Consider the following 19,170-nt stretch of genomic DNA (forward strand, 5'->3'; position numbering starts at 1 on the left):
CTGGTCGTGATTGTTGAAGGCTCACTATTGTGGAGTGTATTAAGATCAATACCAATGTTACTTTTATGGTTGGTGAGCCAGTAGGTATGGATATGGTGTCTCATAATTCGTTTATGAGAGGCCTCAGCTATCATGTTGTCATTAGAGCTTGGCTATCGCGATGTTGCTTTTGAGACTGATAGTGTTGTGTTAAATGGAGCTTGGTCTTGCTTGCATATTGATTTGTCAATCCGCGTATGTTATTCGGTATTATCTTTCCAATCCAAACCGCGAATCATAATTGTATTCACTTAGATGTTACATGGGAATATGAGTAAAAATGGAGTTATATTATTAAAACATATGTTGAATTGAAATTGTTCTCTCGTATTTGAAGGGATAATCATGGGATGGAACTATTTGATCATGTCAAAGAAAAGAATTATTTACATTTTGGGTGAGCCACAATATGCGCTTCATTCCCATGAGTGAAGATCGAGTCATCACCTAATGGTTAAGAGACTAAGTAAGCAAATCATTATGCCACACCTTGTGATTGTGAATCAAAATCGTTATTATCTTATTAACAATACTTGATTCACTCTTACAATATTATCTCTATAATTTTATCCAAACATATTTAAGATTATATGTTTTTAGTTCATTTGACGTAATTTGATACCAAACAAAATATTCCTACATTTTCACATCAGAACAATATTTTTTAAAACTATAAAACATATTTTTTGTTGCAAACAACCATAAATAACTTTTACTATTAAAAATATTAAAACAACACTTCATACAAACTTGTAATTGATTAATTTGTCAAACATACATAAAGAGGTGCGTATCATTTTTACAAACTTTGTCATCTTCTTCTGCAAGAAAATGCAGTCAGCTATAAAAGATTCTACAGTTCAATGTACAATAATATATAATGCCGGTTAGCATTTCAACTGAACTTAGCTCCTCTTTTCCTTTCACGTTCTCTGCACAGGAATTGGAGATTCAAAATTTCGAGGTGCCAAACCGCCCTAACGGATCTTGGAGTGGAAAATCAAACACACCATAGTTTGTATTTTCATGTCAACTTTGCCAGATGTGGATGTGCAACACCAAGAGTAACAGCTATCACAGCAACGAGGGACTGTAAATACAAAAGTACATAGTTGAAGTGAGCACAGACAAGATGAAAACTTCCAATCCAAGTCTAATATAATACTAATAAATAAATTAAGTAAAGCTCCTAAATCTTTCAAATCCAATGTATTATGATTTATCACGTTAATCTTCTGAATGTTTATGTACTAACAAACTATCCTACAGATCTAAAAACATCACAAAATTCGTTCTTTAGAAACTTTGTTTAGTGGCAACATAAAACTTAATTTGATGATTTTGTTAATTTCTTAGAGTGTTTACAGAATTAATGTGATTATACATCAGTTTCCATAAGACCATTTTTAAGAGCTTTCTCTTAAAAAAATGACGCGCACAAAGGATGTTTGTGAGAAAGTACCAGGATGAATTTAAAATATGATTAATGTTTGGTGTACATCACCATCAAGTACATCAGACTATGTAGAAAAGTATGAGAGAGCAAAATACAAGGTCCATTCAATTATAATTAGATGTTGAAAATTGTAATGATGCAAGATGATGTGTGTTGTTAGTACTTAGTAGTTAGTAGCATTATTCAAATGAAAAATCTCTATCTTGTTAAAGGCGTAGACAATTAACTTGACGTCCTAGCAACAAGGATCCTATTTTTATGCTCAATCATCAAATATAGTAAGAAGGCATACATGGTAAAACAATATTGAGCATTTTTTTCTCATATTAGTATAGGAGATGATATTTTTACGGATTTACATAGCAGCCTAAATCATATAGGATAATGATTATCAGACATCCAAAACTCGAGACATCTAGTCAACAGTTAGACGTCCGCAATTTGCGAAAAATAGCAAAAACCATAAGAAGCATTTCTGGCAGCTTGAGACATATGTGAGCACAAAGCTTGCGTACAGTCTCAGATCATCAAAAATGCATTTTAAGACTTTTTAACTCTCGCTATTTGTGGCTGTAACAAACCACCACAAACTGCGGGTGTTGATTGGATGTCCCAATTTTAGAATGTCCAAGTAGTGCGAACGAATGCATCTAACATAGTTTTGAATATGAAATATTTTCTTCGTCCTATATAATCATCAATCTACAATGATAACACAACAACTATAATCAAACTCTTTCATGGAGCAGATAAAATGGATCCAGTAATGTCATAATGCCCTGTACCTTAATAATGTTTAATAATATAACATTTAAATATAAATCTCTCTTATTAGTCTGATCTATAATTTTCCCTGATTTCCTCTATCCCTAACTATTGGACTATTCTCCATCTGGTCTACCCTCCTAATCAGTACTTCTATTGGTCTTCACACATGCTCAAATCACATACCAACCTTCTATCTAATGACTTCATGCCTATTATCTCAAACACTGTTTTCCACTCTAACCCAACTTCTCCTGATTGAATAACTCACTTCCAATTCTCAATACTAAAAATAACCTCACCATAAATGTGTTACTGAAGTCGCTTCTAGATCCTGCTTTTTAGGAACTAAGCTAGCTGTTGAACTTCAGTTTCCATTTAGAGGACTTTAGGAAGTTACAAGATTCTCATGACACCAGCAGATAAGAAAATGGGATTTTGTCATCCAATCATCAACAGCCAAAAAAATACATGAGATGGATACTTAAGAGAGTGCAACAACCAAAGCTATCTTCGGAAAATTTCTAGCCCCCTACTATGCCACAGCCTTAATACAATAAACACAACCCAACACAAGTGAAAAATGAAATAATATGCAACAAACACTTACACCAACTGCGCATGCAATTAATCCAGGCTTTTCTCGGTAATCCATCTGCACACATAGTAGCAAGAAAGCTCCAATGTACCAGGGACCGCCACCAAGAAAAAAACCAGTTATAAACCTTCAAATACAAATTAAATAGGGTCCATCAATATTATCAGAAAAAATTAACAATACTATCGAAAGTTGGAGAGGGAGATAGATGGTTTATTATTTAGACAATCAAACCTCTACCATCATCATCACACTAATCGTAAAGATGGGGGCCATTGGCCATTGAGCATAACAGCCATTGGCTCATTGCATCCAATCTTAATCTGACCTCTTATGATTTGTGCTCATCTTAACTAAAGCATTTACTTCTATTATTCTTGATTAAGTCAAAACATTGCGTGATGATCTGATAAATTCTTAATAGCACTTCAATTTGGTTTTGATACATATTAGTATATTACATTGTCCAATGGTTCATTATAATTTTTTTATTTTTCCACGTAAACAGGTAGTGGCTAAGTTTTCTTTTGTCCAGTACTCACCATGATCATGAGATGAAGATCCATTCAGCAACACAAAACAATTCTTTTCAAACGAAGAAGACAAAAAGATGAAAAATTAGGGTAAAAGAGAGAGAGATATAAAGCAAGAGGACAAGTCTTCTTGAACCTTACAAAAAAAAATCAGAAATTCAAAAGCAAAAATAAAAAGCACATGCTTCAATGACAAAAAGCTATACAATGTCATTACACATTGGAAAGCAGCATCCCTCTAACATAATTAGAGCCAACTTGGTTTACCATTGAGCACGGATCAAATATAAATTTAATGGAAGGAGCTCACACTTTTCTCTGGGAAAAGGTGGGTTTTTGTGCCTTCGAATGACAATACTTTTTTCAATCTTCTGTTAAAGGTCTACACTGATTAAAAGATACAGAGAGCTGCCTAACAGGGTAGTGTAGAAAAAATTGATTACTGATATGAGAGTAAGGAAAACACACAATGCAAATATTAGGGAAGTATTTTCTGTGTCTCTTTCAAACACGCATTTTATCATTAATTCTTTGGTTCTTCAAAAGAAGGAAGTCTTAGAGAGCACTGCCAGTGAGGATCATCAAGGAGAAATTTCTCCACATTTGGAGGGTAAGGGACTAGAAAAAGGATTGGCAAGGATAGGCGAGCGAAAAGTACATGGAAGGAGCAACACAATACAATCAATATAACACACTCAGTCATAAAAATACCCAAATTTTCAGACAATTTTTTTACTATAAGATACTTCCCAGTTGAAATGGCATTTTCATTAGAAATAGACCTGAGGCAACATATGAAATAACTCATAAGCCTTGACAAAAGTGGAACTACAATCATAACAAAGGGACCATGGCAGCCAACCTCCAACATTATGTTAACCTCATATTCATAATGACAAGCACTAGTACAATGAAGCAAGTAATTAATGAATAAAAACCAGATAAGAAAGTTTCAAGCTAATTACAGTTAAGTTAGCATTTCTGATTGGGAGACTTTACAAGCCAGTAATATGAACAGAGACAAAGACATTCCAGATAATTTCATGACACGGGCACACGGCAAAGCGGTTGAAATGCAAATTTGGTACTTATCATGAATTTTGTGTTGAGCCTTTGCAAGTTGCAATTTAAATCTTTAAACACTTTCACTTCAGAAAAAAAATAGAATCTGGCAAAGTAAACTCACAAGAACCAACCGAGACCAAGTCCACAGCAACAAAGACGACGTTCTCTTACAGGCCTTCCTTCCGCAACAGCATAAACTGGCATAACATTACAAAGATGATTGTGAATACATTATTATTTGTAACCTAACACCTCAAATTAATCAAAAATAGAAACTGAATCCAATAAAAATCAATGCTTGTTTGTACCTGGAAGAGCGTGGTACCCTTGTCCTTGTCCTTGGTAATAAGCGTAGGCGCCACCGTTGGAAGCGGGAGAGTTTGGATTTGGAGGAGGAGGAGAAGGGTAGTAATTAGCAACGCCTTGAAAGGTTCCATAGTAATGGTGATCGGTGGCTATTCCTCTGTTCGTACCTTCCTCCTCGCTCATAGGAGAAGAATTGACACCCATCTTGTTCTTCTTCAATTCTCATCGTACACTCACAAATCATGTTGTTTTTGTTTTCGTGATGTTTCTGCATTTTGTTTGGCGGGTAAGCTTTACCTAACTTTTCGCCCCAATAATAACAAACTATGCCGTTTAATTAATTGATTAATAATAAAGGCTTAAATATATTTTTATATTTTTTAGTTAGTCCCTAAAACTTTTTTATTAGTTTTTAACCTGAAAATATTTATTGTTATTTGTCCTCACATTGAGCATCCGCTCCCAAACATGCAAGGCAATCTGCTGCATCATTTACACTTCTAGGAACATGCATTAGATGAACTCGCCAATCGTCTTGCAAAATCTGTTGAACCTCACTAAGTAGACCACCTCACAAATGACATTCCTGATACACGCCTTCCACATAAGATAGAACGCACTCTATAAAGCCAAGAGTTATGCCATAAGGGGATCCCACCACCACGGCCGGTCATGAAGCCCAAAATCCAATCTCCAAGAGCTCCACGGAACATGCATCCTATGCCCATCCTCTGAAGCGCAGGGATGTAAGCTTCGTCTTGACTAGAGATTTGTCAGTATTGTAGTATTTTTTCTCGCCTTACCTTTCAAATGTATCAATTTTGTTTATTTATTTATTTGTGCGTCTTATAAAATAATGACTCACCTCTTTTACTTAGAGTTTTTATGTAATCTGTTATATCGAGACCTAGCCATCCACACCCTCGACTTCTATCGTGATATAGTCTGGCTCAACGTCATCGCTTCAGATCGTTCGTTACGAAACGTCCATTGATAACAACGTCCTAACTCTTCCTGTTTACATGAGAGGCATCACGATGTCAAATTAGATAAATAAAACTTTATGTAAAAATGATTACAAGTCGCATAAGTAAAACTTAACGATAAGTACTCAAAGCATATAATGATGGGATTCATATTTTTTTATTTCCGAAACCAAAATCATATATAAGCAATTAATTAATAATAAAATCTAAAAAGGCAGAGCTTTCTGGGCTTTCAGCGAGGCTTCAAAAAGCCCAACCCAAGTCCAACTAATTTGGGTCATCATGGTAATTTGGGTTCTTCACTCTGCAAAACCCTAATTCCACTCTGATATAAAACACGAAGCAAACGCAGCTCTCGCATTTCCTCGCAGTGCTAGGGTAACACATCACAAGCCGAAGGCGCATCCATTCTCCGATTCCCATCGCCGCCGCACTGCAACCATGGTACGCAGATCAAACACTCTTAGACTGTTCTTTTGCCAATGAATTATCATGAATTTAATTTATTCTGAAGTTTTGTGTGTGTAATTTACAGCGTTGAGTCCATTTTTAGGGTTTTAGTAATGTGTTTGAGATTGCAAGATCGATGATTTGATTGTAATGAAATGGTGTTGATTTGTTTTCTGTAGTCGAAGAGAAAGGTTAGGGAGCCTAAGGAAGACAACGTGACCCTGGGTCCAGCTGTTAGAGATGGTGAACATGTCTTTGGCGTTGCTCGCATCTTTGCTTCCTTCAATGATACTTTCATTGTCAGTTCATAAAGCTCTTGTTTTAGCTATTTATCTTAATTATCATTTTCTGAATTATTTTTGTAATTTTGGTTTTTTGTTGTGATTGCAGCATGTCACTGATTTGTCTGGCAGGGAAACCCTTGTACGCATCACTGGTATGATGAGTTTTTCCTTTTTATTTACATTATGTATGCTGCTAAATTTTGCTTCAGATTTATTTGCCATCATTTTTCCCTTGTGCAATTTCAGTTGATTTAATATTTTGAATGTAATTTTTTTTGTTGCCCTCTATCGATTATTCATAGCTTTTGTTGACATGGCCGTAAGAAATATCGCACGTTGTTAAATGATTTTGTTTTGCATTATGTTTATAGTTATGACTATGAGTTTCTCAACTGGCAATAATTTTACTTGGCCATTATTTGTGCATCACTAAATGATTTTGTTTTTATTATGTTTTTAGTTATGGTTTTGTCTACATGAAAAATGTTACTTGGTGTCCATTTGTTCAGCATCTAGATTACTCTCTCTGCTGTTTAAAGACTTTATTGTCTCTGTTGTTGGGTGGATGCCGTAGTGGAGTTCTCACGTCTCTGCTTTTTGTAATTTCAGGTGGAATGAAGGTGAAAGCTGACAGAGATGAGTCATCTCCTTATGCAGCTATGCTTGCAGCCCAGGATGTTGCTACCAGATGCAAGGTCATAAGACTTTTCTTAACATAGTTTTTCTACTAACCTGATTAGATTTCATGAACAGAACCTTATGAATTTGATAGAATATTACTGTATTTCTAGCCAGTATCTTGATGGTCATTTCTTCTTAGTTTTTATGATGACATTGTTCTGGTTATGGCCTATGTTGTAACTGTAGTCATTAGGATAGGATGTCACTTGATATGAAGCCATCAATGACTCATGATTAATGTACTGATTCAAATTATTTTGGCGCAGGAGTTGGGCATTACTGCTCTTCATATCAAGCTCCGTGCCACTGGTGGAAACAAGACAAAAACTCCTGGTCCTGGTGCTCAGGCTGCTCTCCGTGCCCTTGCTCGTTCAGGAATGAAAATTGGTCGCATAGGTATGGTGCCTTTTAATGAAAACCTCAGTGAACTTGATTTGCCACTTACACTAGTGTCTCATGACCTAGTCTAGCTTTTCTAAAAAGCTTTTTATGGATATCTAATACTACCCTTAGTGAACTTGTTTGCCACTTACACAAATGTCATCTGGCCTAGTCTAGCTAATTAGAGTATATGAAGCTATTGCTACCCTTATTTACTTTAAAGTGTTTTTTTCTTTCTATAACCATTGAGTCTCTCAGCTTTGATTTCTAATGGATTTTGCTAGTGTGGTGGTCTTTGTCAAATGTTAATTGATGTTTCTTGATTTTTCAGAGGATGTGACTCCTATTCCCTCTGATAGCACCCGCAGAAAGAGTGGTAGAAGGGGAAGAAGGCTTTAGATTCCTTATGTGGTATATGGCTCGAGTTGCTATCTTTTACTTTCTATGCCAGATGGATTGTGGCTGTTTGAAATTTTCCAAAAACATCTATTTGTATTTCTGAGGTATTGACAGTTTTAGTTAAGTTCATTTAGAGTTTATGTTAAAGAGAATATTGAAGGTTTTGAATGTTGATTCGTTGCTCGCAATGGCGTTTATCTCTTACTTGACAAATGTGCCCCTGGCATGGTTCTTTATTATTCGTATTCTTAAATCGCACCCAGTTTGATGAATAAGTAGGACCAGATAGAACTTTACTATGTCTGGGTACTGAGAGTGATGAGGTGGTGGAATAGTGGTCATAATTTAGTGTAGTAGGACCCCGTGAGATAAATGAGGAATAAGAGAGATCGGAAACTGATTGGAAATGAGTTGAAGGTAAGGATTGTGAATGAATCTTCTTACCGTAAAAATACAATATATGAATTATTGTTTCAACAGGTTTATAAACTCAAGAAACAACACCGTCTCCTAAATTTAGGCATTTTCTCACGGTTGTCTACTGTGGTTCCATCACCATGTTAGAGTCACAAACATACCTTTTGAATTATAAAGAATACTGTATTATCTTTCCATCTTTTATCCATATCTCCATATCGTAATCCAAATATTGCTCGTAATATGAACTTGCGAAATATTCATCGAAATAAAAGGGAGCTCAGTAAGGATTTTCTTTCTAGTATATCTCATGTGTTTTTTTGTCAAATCTATTGGCTTAAAAAGAAATTGATTGGCTCATTTTCAATTCTCTCGGGTCTTCAATAATTTTATTGATGATCTGTTAAGTGGCCAACTTTGACATTGTCTCTAACGTTATGTTTTAAATACTAATACTAATTTCCAGTGATTTTAATTATAAGTAGGGCGAATTGCTCCGACCACCATCTTTTTAATGGAAACATTGCACTGACGTCCCTTAACATTTGTTATTTGAACACTCATCATCCCTCTCCATTTTACAAACCGGAGAGGAGACTAGTGCAATAATTTTTTTTTGACGTTCAGTGCAATAATATTAAATTTTAGGGTGAGTGCATTTTTAAAGTAAAATACATTTTTAAATTCCTTTCTTTTTTGATTTATCAGCCTTTTATTATTCTATAAATCTACCATATATATGTTCAATGAATTATTATTCTCAAATTTCAAGAACCATTGATTTTTACATTAAATGAAAATTTAGTCAATAATTGACATTCAAATAGTCATTCGCCGAAAGAGAATAACGACAACTAACCCTAGACTCACACACCCTGTTACCTTACCTCAGCTTTGGGTGTCAACCGCACCAAAAAAGAGAAACAAAGGTGAACCCAACAGTAGCGTCCAACGTTAACAGAGGGATAATGTTTCATCCACACCTCTCTTTTGAGGTGGAGAGGTGGAATGGTGAGAGAGATAGGAAGAAAAAAAAAAGTAAGAGAGAGAAAATATGAGATATGATGGATGATAAGATGAGAGAGATAGAAATAAAAAGAGCTGGAGATGTGAAGTGTTTAAAAAATGAGGTGTGTATATATCATTACTCTTAACAGAGGGACCCATGTTCCATCACCCACGTTTCTCTTGTCGTCATGACTTAGCTGGATTTCATCTTCACCACCTCTTCTCTGGTTATTACCCTTGCCACCATTTCTGCTGCTTCTTCTTCACTCTCTCTACCTTGCAAGCTTCCTACACTCAACACTTTGACCTCAACACCATCTTCTGCATTCCAAATACCAAAACCATGATCATGACCAACCTCACTTCATTCACACCAACATCACTCTCACTCTCACTCACACAGCTAATCCCATACCTCATATGCTTCATCCTCCTCCTCCTCCTCATTGAACAGATCACATACCTCACCAAGAAACGCTTCATCCCAGGCCCAACCTTCGTCTTCCCCTTCATAGGCAACGCCATCCCTTTAGTGAGAGACGCAACAAAATTCTGGGACCTTCAATCTTCCCTTGCAAAGTCCACACCTATAGGCTTCTCCGTCAACTACATCGTCGGCAAATTCATTATCTACATCAGAGACACAGAGCTCTCCCACAAGGTCTTCTCCAATGTCAGGCCCGACGCCTTCCACCTCGTCGGCCACCCCTTCGGCAAGAAGATCTTCGCTGATCACAATATCATCTACATGATGGGCCAGGATCACCAGAATCTCCGCCGTCGAATCGCCCCCAATTTCACCCCCAAAGCCCTCTCCACCTACATCGCGCTCCAACAGATCATCATCCTCAAACACATCAAATCATGGACCGCCGGTGAGGCTCACCACCGCAACTCCGCCATCCCCCTCCGCTTCCTAGTCCGTGACATGAACCTCGAGACCTCCCAGACTGTGTTTGTTGGCCCTTACTTGGGCCCCGAGGCCCTCGAGAGGTTCGAGCGAGATTACTTCCTCTTCAACGTCGGCTTCATGAAGCTTCCAGTTGATCTCCCAGGAACTTCCTTCCGGAACGCCAGGCTCGCCGGTTATCGACTCGCCGAAACACTAGCCACCTGCGCCGGGATGAGCAAGGCCAGGATGGAGAAAGCGGAAGAGCCTTCTTGCCTAATCGATTACTGGATGCAGGACACGCTACGAGAAATCGAAGAAACTCGGCTTGCCGGAGAGCCAGCGCCGCCATACTCCAGCGACGCCGAGATTGGCGGTTACGTCTTCGACTTCATCTTCGCTGCGCAGGACGCGTCTGCCTCGTCGCTTTTGTGGGCGGTGGCGCTGCTGGATGATCACCCGGAGGTGCTTGCTAAGGTCAGGGAGGAAGTCGCCGGAATATGGTCGCCGGAGTCGGATGAACTGATAACGGCGGAGAATCTCAGGGAGATGAGGTACACGCAAGCGGTGGCGCGTGAGGTGGTGAGATACCGGCCGCCAGCGTCGATGATTCCTCACATCGCGGTAGAGACATTTCAGCTGACAGAGTCATACATGATTCCGAAGGGGGCGATTGTGTTCCCGTCGGCGTTTGAGTCGTCGTTTCAGGGGTTTACTGAATCGGACCAGATCGACCCGGACCGGTTCTCTGAGGAGAGAAAAGAGGACCAAATATTTAAAAGGAACTTTCTAGCGTTCGGGACTGGGCCCCACCAGTGTGTGGGCCAGAGGTACGCTTTGAATCACCTTGTTTTGTTCATCGCAATGTTCGTCTCGTTGATTGATTTCAAGAGGGACAGAACGAATGGTTGTGATGAGTTCATATATGTTCCCACTATTTCCCCGAAGGACGATTGCACAGTTTTTTTGTGTAAGCGATGCGTACGGTATCCTTCTTTCCCTTCCGTGGAGGAGCTCTTGAAATGACCACAATGCCCTTACTTATTATTTGTTTGTTTTTTTTTCCCAAATGTGTAACCTTCGCAAAACGAGGTCTTGATTTGTTTATATTTTCCTTGTGGTGGTTTAAAAAATTTGTCGGTATCTCTTACGTTTTACGCTTAAAAAGAAAAAGGCTTAATTCCACTTTTCTTCTCTAAGATCTATCACGATTTTGCGATTTGGGTCCCCTTATTTTAAAACGAGCAATTTGTGTCCTCTTTATTTGTGATGTCAATAGTTTTAGTCCTTCCGTCAAGATATGGATGGAGGTAGGTGACATGGTATTCATTAAATTAGATGCCATCCAAGATGTATTTCCACATAGGTAAATAATTTACAAATATTCTTTCTAGAAAAACAATTTGAAATACATCATGGCCCATGCACGTGACGATATGAATGTTGGGGTTGGTGGGGGAGTGTATTCGTGGGTTAATATGAGAGTGGTGATGATGGTGCGGTGGTTGAGTGGTGGTGGTGGGGTGGTGAGAAGAAGAAGAGAGTAGTGGTGGTGATGGGGTGGTTCATTTGTGGTGGTGAAAAGATGGTGGTTGAAGGGAAGAAGATGGTGGGTTTGGTTTTAATGTATTATTTGATAAGTAAAAATGATTTGGACAATAATGAGCAATGTGGATTTGTTTTTGGGTGTCATGGTAATCAATGAAGTCCACATCATCAAATCTGGACGGAAAATTAACGGTTGGACTAAAACTATTAAAGACATAAACAAGGTGATGAAAATTGCTCGTTTTAAAATAAGGGATTCAAATCGCACAATTGTGATAGATTAGGGACGAAAAGTAAAATTAAGCCAAAAGAAAATGATTGGCTCATTTTCAATTTTGTGAGGCCTTAAATATTTTTGATGATGATGTGCGAGTGTACAACTTTGACTTTGTCTATAACGCTATGTTTTAAATACTAATAAATTTAATTAAATAAACAATAATATGAAATAGAATTGATTATAATAAAATTATAATTTCATTAGTTAAATAATTTTATAACCCCTGACTGATTTTGTCTTATATTCTCTAATTAAGAATAATAAATAAGAAATAATTGGGTGAGAGAGATTTACCACCCGTAATATTCTTATCGGCTTTAATAAGATTGCCACAGTAGGTACACTTAAGGTTTAAACCAAAAATAAAAATAAAATATGAATTCTTTTTTCGTATTTAACATTTCATCAAATTATTTTTCTCTTCATCGGAAAATCATCAAATTATGTTCTATTGCAACCTGCTTAAAATAATACAAATTAAAGTACAAACAATAAAAGTTAATTTTATTTCTATAAATCCAAATTTAGAAGTAATAATCTTTTTTTTTCAACGTAGGGATGACGTCCTTGTTATATAGTCCAATATAGTCTATATTATGGACATATACATGTCCCATGCATAGTACACAGCCATCATTTTATCGCTCGAGTGAAATAAATTGCTATATTTTATGTGTGTGTCTAAGAAAGCTTTGCCAAGTTCTTCCTCACTTTTACATTTAAGAGCTTGTTTCTAAATCAATTGTTTTTTTAATAAATCAGTTGTTTGTATCGCATATGTCAACTTGAAAGTTACCAGGGCCGAGAGTAAAGCCACCAAAGCAACCGCTTTAGACCTCTAAATTTTTATCTTTTTTTATCAAGTAAATTAAAAAAGACCCCAATTCTTTTTTACTAAGTAAAAACAAAGTCTAAGACAAAAAGCTCCAAAAAAAAATATCTGACTTTAAAATTTGTTTTAGACCTCATTTAGTGTTGGGCCGGCTCTGAAAGTTACCCCCAAGAAACATTAGTTCCATAATAACCTCACAACTTTAATTACCCGGCTAATTAAAAAAGAAAGAGAAGCGCTAGCAACAAGTTAATCTTTTTTTTGAAAGTAACAAGTTAGTCAGATACAGAGGAAGGTATTTCTGTTATAATCGATGGCTCAACCTTGGAAGAACCTTCTGCATATTATATGATCACATCAACCATTACTTTTGCTAAAAGTGCTCTGCTTTCGGTTTACTAATCAGATAGCGACGAAGAAAATAAAATGGTAATCTAGCAAGAGGACCGGTCGTACACGATTTGGAATTTCAAGTCTAATCCAATTTGAAATATTTGTAATTTCAGGATAACATGACCACAGCACTTGAATCAAAGAATCAAATCAATATACACTCACCGGGAAAAAATGACAGGAATTTAGAATATTCAATGTTCAGATTAGCGTTCAAACTTTTTTGAAGAATGCTTGTTGTCGAAGAGAAACACAATCGTGTAACTTGGAAGAAGTAATACAATTATTTTTCTTTTGGAAGGTTGTAATATAGCTATATTACCCAGTTTAGAAGAGCTTATTTGAGCTTATCTGACAGCATAAGCTCTTATGCCAGTGTTTGGGAGAGCTTATGCAAACAGCTTATGGTCTGCCATAAGCTATTTTCAGCTTATTTTCATAAGCTACTCAGGATAGCTTATGAAAAACAGCTCATGCTTATACACAACTTATTTTTAATTTATTTCAATAAATTTTTAAAAATAGCTTATGAATAAGCAATTATGTCATAAGCGCTTATGACCATAAATGCTTAATTAAGCTGTTTATCCAAACGGGGTCTTAAAGCTCTAATAGAAAAAAAATGTTTTCGAATTAAGTCTCTCATTTGAGTAAAGTTGTATATGGGTCAGTAGAACTTTTAAAATTCATAATTTTAGTTCTCACTCGAGTTGAATAGGTCTATATGTTCGGTAAAGTTTTATATAGCACGATGCGCATCATTTAATGTGACATCCAAATATGTTTAAGTGGCCTAAGAGAGGTTCTAATGAAACTATATATGAGAGTACTTCGTAAAGAATACTCACATGTCTCCTCCTTTTATCTCTAAAGAAAATTAATTTTGTTACACTTTTACCTTTCATTGCACCATTTCAACGTCATTGTCCGATGATGAATGATTTGATATCAAGAAAAAAAAAAAGATAAAAAGAGAAAGTGATTGAAATTATAGAAAAAAGAAAATGAGATATGAATAAATTGAAACTATCATAAAAAAATTATGAGGGCTGCTAATAGTGATCACTTCAACAATATTTTTTTTAACACTACTGTTAAATTCACGTTGTTCCACTAAATTGAAAACGAATTTCATATGGCAGCTTCAACCCTCATCACTGTCGTATGGGTTGTGCTGCCTTTTTGTGAGATGGACCAGGATTGTGGCTCTCAGGTACTTGCACAAGTCATGGATGGGAACACTATCCTTGGTGAATTGCTGCTGGCAACATAGTTGGGGTTGAAACATGCTTAGGAGCTTGAACACCGGCAAATAAAATATGAAATTGTTAGTAGGACATTGTTTTTTTTTTGAGGCCTCTTATTAATATTTTGAGAAATGTTAACAAGACTTTTTTAACACTCTTTTTTTATTAATTAAAATTTATGTATATTCTAATAAATTATATCAACATCACTTTTAATTTGGTATGTCCTACATCAATAACATGTTAGAAAAAAAGTGGGAAAGAGAGTTGTTCTAACATTTTCAAAAAAAAGTTGGTGCATTGGTAAAATACGAACATATGTATGTTTCTCTTGTCGTGAAGGATGTTCCCAACGTCATGACTTAGCTGGATTTCATCTTCACCACCTCTTCTTCTCCCCAATCCCCGCCCTTTTACCACCTTTTGCCATCTTCCTCTTCCTCCCTTTGGTTATTACCCTGCCACCATTTCTGCTTCTTCTACACTTTACTCTCTCTACCTAGCTAGCTACACTCTGCCACCACCACCACCACCACCCACAACACACAAACCCAAACACTACACCATCTCTCTCAATTCTCAAATTCAAAACTCAACATTTTGACCTCAACACACCATTTTTGACCTCACTACTTTTTTTTTTTTTTTTTTTATAGTTTTCCCACCTATTATATTCTCCCTCACATACATTTCCTCTGTTCTCTCCATCAAATAAATTCATTCAACCATCCTCTGCATTTCAATATCAACCTTCTTCCTCCTCTTCTCCATTCCCAAAACCCAAAACCATGATCATGACCAATCTCACTTCTTCAACCACACCCACATCAACCTCCCTCTTCTCTTCTTTTTCTTCACTCTCCCTAACAGAGCTATTCCCATACCTCATATGCTTCATCCTCCTCCTCCTCCTCCTTGAACAACTCACATACCTCACCAAGAAACGCTTCATCCCAGGACCAAACCTCATCCTCCCCTTCATAGGCAACGCCATCCCATTAGTCAGAGACCCAACAAAATTCTGGGACCTTCAATCTTCCCTTGCAAAGTCCACACCCTTAGGCTTCTCTGCCAACTACATCATCGGCAACTTCATCATCTTCATCAGAGACACAGAGCTTTCCCACAAGGTCTTCTCCAATGTCAGACCCGGTGCCTTCCACCTCGTCGGCCACCCCTTCGGCAAGAAACTCTTCGGCGATCACAATCTCATCTACATGATGGGCCAGGATCACAAGAATCTCCGCCGTCGAATCGCTCCCAATTTCACCCCCAAAGCACTCTCCACCTACACCGCGCTGCAGCAAATCATCATCCTCAAACACCTCAAATCATGGGCCGCCGGAAAATCCAGCTCCGCCATCCCCCTCCGTGTCCTGGCCCGTGATATGAACCTTGAAACCTCGCAGACTGTGTTTGTGGGCCCTTACTTGGGCCCCAAGGCCCGAGAGAGGTTTGAGCATGATTACTACCTCTTCAACGTCGGCCTCATGAAGCTCCCCGTCGATCTCCCCGGAACCTCCTTCCGGAACGCCAGGCTCGCCGTCGACCGCCTCGCCGGAACACTAGCCACCTGCGCGAAGATGAGCAAGAGCAGGATGGAGAAAGGAGAAGAGCCTTCTTGCTTAATCGATTACTGGATGCAGGACACGCTAAGAGAAATCGAAGAAACTCGCCTCGCCGGAGAATCACCACCACCGTACTCCAGCGACGCTGAAATCGGTGGCTACCTCTTCGACTTCCTCTTTGCCGCACAGGATGCTTCCACCTCGTCGCTTTTATGGGCGGTGGCGCTGCTGGATGCTCACCCGGAGGTTCTCGCCAGGGTGAGAGAGGAGGTCGCCGGAATCTGGTCGCCGGAGTCGGATGAACTGATAACATCAGAGAATCTCAGGGAGATGAAGTACACGCAGGCGGTGGCGCGTGAGGTGGTGAGATACCGGCCTCCGGCGACGATGGTTCCTCACATCGCGGCCGAGAGTTTCCCACTGACGGAGTCGTACTCGGTTCCGAAGGGGGCAATTGTGTTCCCGTCGGCGTTTGAGTCGTCGTTTCAAGGGTTCACTAAACCAGACCGGTTCGACCCAGACCGGTTTTCCGATGAGAGAAAAGAGGACCAAATATTTAAAAGGAACTTTCTAGCATTTGGGGCTGGGCCCCACCAGTGTGTGGGTCAGAGGTACGCTTTGAATCATCTTGTTTTGTTCATCGCAATGTTCGTTTCGTTGATTGATTTCAAGAGGGATAGAACGGACTACTGTGATGAGATCATGTATGTGCCCACGATTTGCCCCAAAGACGATTGCACGGTTTTTATGTGTAAGCGGTGCGTACGGTACCCTTCTTTCCCTGCCGTGGAGGAGCTCGTGAAATGACCACAATGCCCCTTCCGTACTATTTGTTTGGTTGATGCAATTTTTTTAAAATGTGAAACTTGTCGCAAGAAGTGGTGTTGACTTGTTTATTTTTTCATTGGGTGGATTAAAAATGTTGGTATTTTTCTTATAAAAGTTTGTGTATGTGAATGTGAGAGGTCATTGGATATGGTGGATGATTGGGTGTTTTTTTGGCAATCAAATCAAATAAAATGATAAGTGAAAAAGACACCAACTTCATTGAGCTGGCTCTTTTTAACTTTTGGGATGCTGTTCTGTCTCTGTATTATATATATATGGATATATTGAGATGTTTAAAAATGTGCTTTTATCTCTTGAGAAGAACATGATTCTACTTGTTGAATTATGAGTCTGAATAAAGGAAAATGTTTCATAGGCTTATGAGGAACACCCGAGAGAAAGGAAGGGAATAAAGAGAAGGAATGTGATAAGAAATAAGGGATATGGAGAAAATATAAGTGTTTAAAAGATGTATGTAATTTTGGTTCATAAAAACATAACTCGTGAACAAAAGAAACATTTGGATGGAAATGTAAGAGTTTAATATATAAGTGAAAGACCTATATTAGCCTTAAGATTTTGTGGTAAATGTATGCCGATGATATCCAAATCACTTATGCTCTTAGTCTAATAGGGACAATGTGTACTCTTGATGGTGCAATGGCCCTATTAAGAGATCGATGGTGTGACCAAGTCTAATATATATATTTGTAAAAAAATTAACATAGTATTATTAGAAGTGATAACATTTTTACCAAAGGGGACACAAATGATGAATTTTTTTTACCAAATGAGTCATTAAAAGCCACATACTTTTACACTAAAGTGAGGGCATTTAGTAGTGTAGGAAACAAGTGACTGCAATTTTTATCATATGAGTCATCAAAAAACCACATACTTTTACTACTCAAATTTATTTCTAGTGATTTTTTCCAAAATCAAGTGAGGGCACCTGCCCTCACACCCTCTGTCTAAGCTTATATGTATCTTTTATGGAAGATAATTTTGTTTGAGTCAGAAACATTTTTATTATAATGGTGAGGCTAACTCTCCTAGTGGAATTATTTATCCACAAACTTGAACCCGAAACATTATTTAAGATTTAAGAGGAATCAAGTATTTACTATTTAAATTAACAATCTATCGGTAATTTTAGGTTACTTTAATAATAGATATTCCTTGTCTAGTTTAATAATATATTCCATGTCGGAAATTAAAGCGTACAAGTATAATACCAGCGATATTATTTCAACCAACAATGATATGTGGACACCACATCTTTTATATATTTATTTTCACTCATTTTTATTATTATCTCTATTCTCTTATTATTTATCATATCTTATACCTTCTCTTCATTATTTTTTATTTTTTTCATATTTTTCTCCTCTTCCCATCCAAAGCGGGTGAAAGCAACATTATTCTTATAATTTCATAGAAATACAGTTGCAAACGCAGATGCATGTTGAAAGTCAAAACCAGGCCTTGACGAGCTAATGGTTTTTCTAGAAACTGGATATATCTTCTTATATTTAAGACACGTTCTTATCACATTTAATGTGGACATTTGAAATATGTTTTCTTGAAGAAATTAATGTTGTTAAAAAATGACAATCTGAATTGATAGATTTTCAAGTCAAGTTTACGTTTGACCCTTTATCTTTTTTTTATCGTAAATTTGACCCTTTATCTTTTTTTATCGTAAATTAAAAAGGTGGATTACTTTTTTTTTTTATAAGCAAATAAAATATATTGAAGAGAAGTACAAGGGGTACTTCAACCCAATATAAATAGGGGGACACAAGAAAGAAAAAATTAAGAGCTATTACAAATACATTGCCATAGATCCACCCACTAAAAAAAGACCCACCACCCACCACCTCCAAGGAGAAATCTATATAAATCAAGCCTCATTGGGCGTTGATAAAAAAATAAATACAAGAGTTTTAATACGTAGGTACTATTAATCTAATACTTAACTCGGATGCCACATAACAGACATACATATTTAGCGACAGTTTTCTACCGCCGTTATATGCAAAGAGTAACAAGAAAAGGATTTAGTGTTAACCTCTGCCAATAAACACATTGACTTTGTGGTTGTTAATGCAACATTCTTAAACCATTAATAATTTTTAAAAATACTCTGCAGTGCAAATTGTGGTGTTTATAAACTGATAGAATGCACATATATCGATTAGTGTTGCAACTTCCAAC

General features: G+C 37.3%; 4 protein-coding genes across 4 annotated transcripts; 3 read left to right on the top strand and 1 right to left on the bottom strand.

Annotated features, from left to right (window-relative positions):
• Positions 1–778: 778 nt before the first annotated feature.
• On the bottom strand, positions 779–5,032 carry LOC130723117 (60S ribosomal protein L18a-like protein). The gene is made up of 4 exons (XM_057574069.1): positions 4,765–5,032; positions 4,578–4,653; positions 2,871–2,985; positions 779–1,129 (listed from the first exon to the last, which is right to left on the bottom strand). Exons 1-4 carry the CDS (start codon positions 4,964–4,966, stop codon positions 1,064–1,066), a joined length of 459 nt encoding a protein of 152 aa, XP_057430052.1. The 5' UTR covers positions 4,967–5,032; the 3' UTR covers positions 779–1,063.
• Positions 5,033–6,034: 1,002 nt separating this feature from the next.
• LOC130726138 (40S ribosomal protein S14) lies at positions 6,035–8,147 on the top strand. Its single transcript, XM_057577368.1, has 6 exons — positions 6,035–6,192; positions 6,378–6,497; positions 6,589–6,634; positions 7,092–7,177; positions 7,430–7,559; positions 7,876–8,147. The coding sequence occupies exons 1-6, from the start codon at positions 6,190–6,192 to the stop codon at positions 7,941–7,943; spliced, it is 453 nt and encodes a 150-aa protein (XP_057433351.1). The 5' UTR covers positions 6,035–6,189; the 3' UTR covers positions 7,944–8,147.
• Positions 8,148–9,311: 1,164 nt separating this feature from the next.
• Positions 9,312–11,442, top strand: LOC130725851 (cytochrome P450 710A1-like). Its single transcript, XM_057577042.1, has one exon. It carries the CDS (start codon positions 9,526–9,528, stop codon positions 11,281–11,283), a length of 1,758 nt encoding a protein of 585 aa, XP_057433025.1. The 5' UTR covers positions 9,312–9,525; the 3' UTR covers positions 11,284–11,442.
• A 3,483-nt stretch (positions 11,443–14,925) lies between these two features.
• Positions 14,926–17,200, top strand: LOC130724467 (cytochrome P450 710A1-like). Its single transcript, XM_057575695.1, has one exon. The coding sequence runs from the start codon at positions 15,346–15,348 to the stop codon at positions 16,930–16,932; it is 1,587 nt and encodes a 528-aa protein (XP_057431678.1). The 5' UTR covers positions 14,926–15,345; the 3' UTR covers positions 16,933–17,200.
• Positions 17,201–19,170: the final 1,970 nt, after the last annotated feature.

The sequence above is a fragment of the Lotus japonicus genome, chromosome 6 (assembly GCF_012489685.1).
Source record: "Lotus japonicus ecotype B-129 chromosome 6, LjGifu_v1.2".
NCBI lineage: Eukaryota > Viridiplantae > Streptophyta > Magnoliopsida > Fabales > Fabaceae > Lotus > Lotus japonicus.